This window comes from Sphaeroforma arctica, assembly GCF_001186125.1.
Source record: "Sphaeroforma arctica JP610 unplaced genomic scaffold supercont1.7889, whole genome shotgun sequence".
Classification (NCBI taxonomy): domain Eukaryota; class Ichthyosporea; order Ichthyophonida; genus Sphaeroforma; species Sphaeroforma arctica.
The window spans coordinates 1-1,337 of record NW_014032669.1 but is presented as its reverse complement, the minus strand read 5'-3'; the positions used below and the strand labels follow the sequence as shown (position 1 = coordinate 1,337).

At 47.7% G+C, this 1,337-nt stretch overlaps 1 protein-coding gene across 1 annotated transcript; it reads left to right on the top strand.

The window, feature by feature from the left end:
- Nucleotides 1-778: 778 nt before the first annotated feature.
- On the top strand, nucleotides 779-1,168 carry SARC_16357 (hypothetical protein; the record flags this gene model as incomplete). Its single annotated transcript, XM_014289534.1, has 1 exon — nucleotides 779-1,168. The coding sequence occupies exon 1, from the start codon at nucleotides 869-871 to the stop codon at nucleotides 1,166-1,168; it is 300 nt and encodes a 99-aa protein (XP_014145009.1). The 5' UTR covers nucleotides 779-868.
- Between the last annotated feature and the right edge of the window lie 169 nt (nucleotides 1,169-1,337).

Here is a 1,337-nt window from a genome sequence, read left to right as displayed (position 1 = left end):
CCATTACCAGTTGTGCAAGACAGTGGGTTATGTCGGTGGGGTGTGTGTCGCATTCTCTGGGCTATTATCAGTTGTGCAAGACAGTGGGTTGTGTCGGTGGGGTGTGCGGCGCATTCTCTGGACTATTATCAGTTGTGCAAGTCAGTGGGTTATGTCGGTGGGTGTGTGTGTCGCATTCTCTGGGCTATTGTCAGCTGTGCAAGTCTGTGGGTTATGTCGGTGGGTGTGTGTTTCGCATTTTCTGGGCTATTATTAGTTATGTAAGTCAGTGGGTTATGTCGGTGGGTGTGTGTGTCGCATTCTCTGGGCCATTATCGGTTGTGCAAGACAGTGAGTTATGTCGGTGGGGTGTGCGTCACATTCTCTATCTGTTGTCGCCATCAGTGATAGGGAAGGGAGGGTATTGATGGAGTCGCTCTTTTGACATGCAGCCCTACACGTGTAATATGGGCTGTACATTTAAGGGTTCAGCACGCCTTATAGAACAATGCGTAACTTCAATACGAATACAAATGGGGACCTCTTCCTTCTCTAAGATTGTTTCAAAGCAATCCAACGCGATGCACAGCTACGTATTGTGTATAGGCCTTTAACAACGAATAAGCTGCCCACTATGAGCACGAGTGTCAAGCGCTGGTGTTACCCGTTGATGTCACACGTTGATTGTCCCATGTATTTTGCTGCTGGTCCAGTTGGTGGTTGCTGACTGTGGCCAATACACGCGGTCGTCAGACGTATCGCGCATAGGGCTTGTTCAAACATGAAAGAACACTACTAGGGGGATTATCACCCAAGTAAATGCGATGTGTAAATATCTAGACCATGCTTGTTTATTCGCGCACGCCGTCCATAGTGCGTTACTGTGTGCATGCATGCGCTAGTAACACACCTCGACACTACACACAAAACGAACGATACTCTGGTCAGGTGCATTGTCATTCGCCTTTCATTTCAGGTACATGTGGTCCACTTTTGTGACCTGTTTAAACGGTACACACCCTTGCAGCACCCCACTCGATTGGAGATACTCCGCGCGGAGCTGAGCCACAGGCGCCGAAAACGTTTAGAGCACGAACGGAACGAGTTTCTTTTGAAGAAGAAAAATTCGGAAGGGTTGGATGCTACGGAGACTGAACCCATACACAGTGATGGTCCAAACCCCGCGTGACGTTAAGCGTAACTGTACAACTAGATTAAGTCATTGTTCAGGCTCATTAAAGCGTAACTTCCAATACACAGTCATAGTCCAACCCCCGCGTGACGTTAAGCGTAGCTGTACAACTAGATTAAGTCATTGTTCAGGCTCATTAAAGCATATCTACCAATACACAGTCATA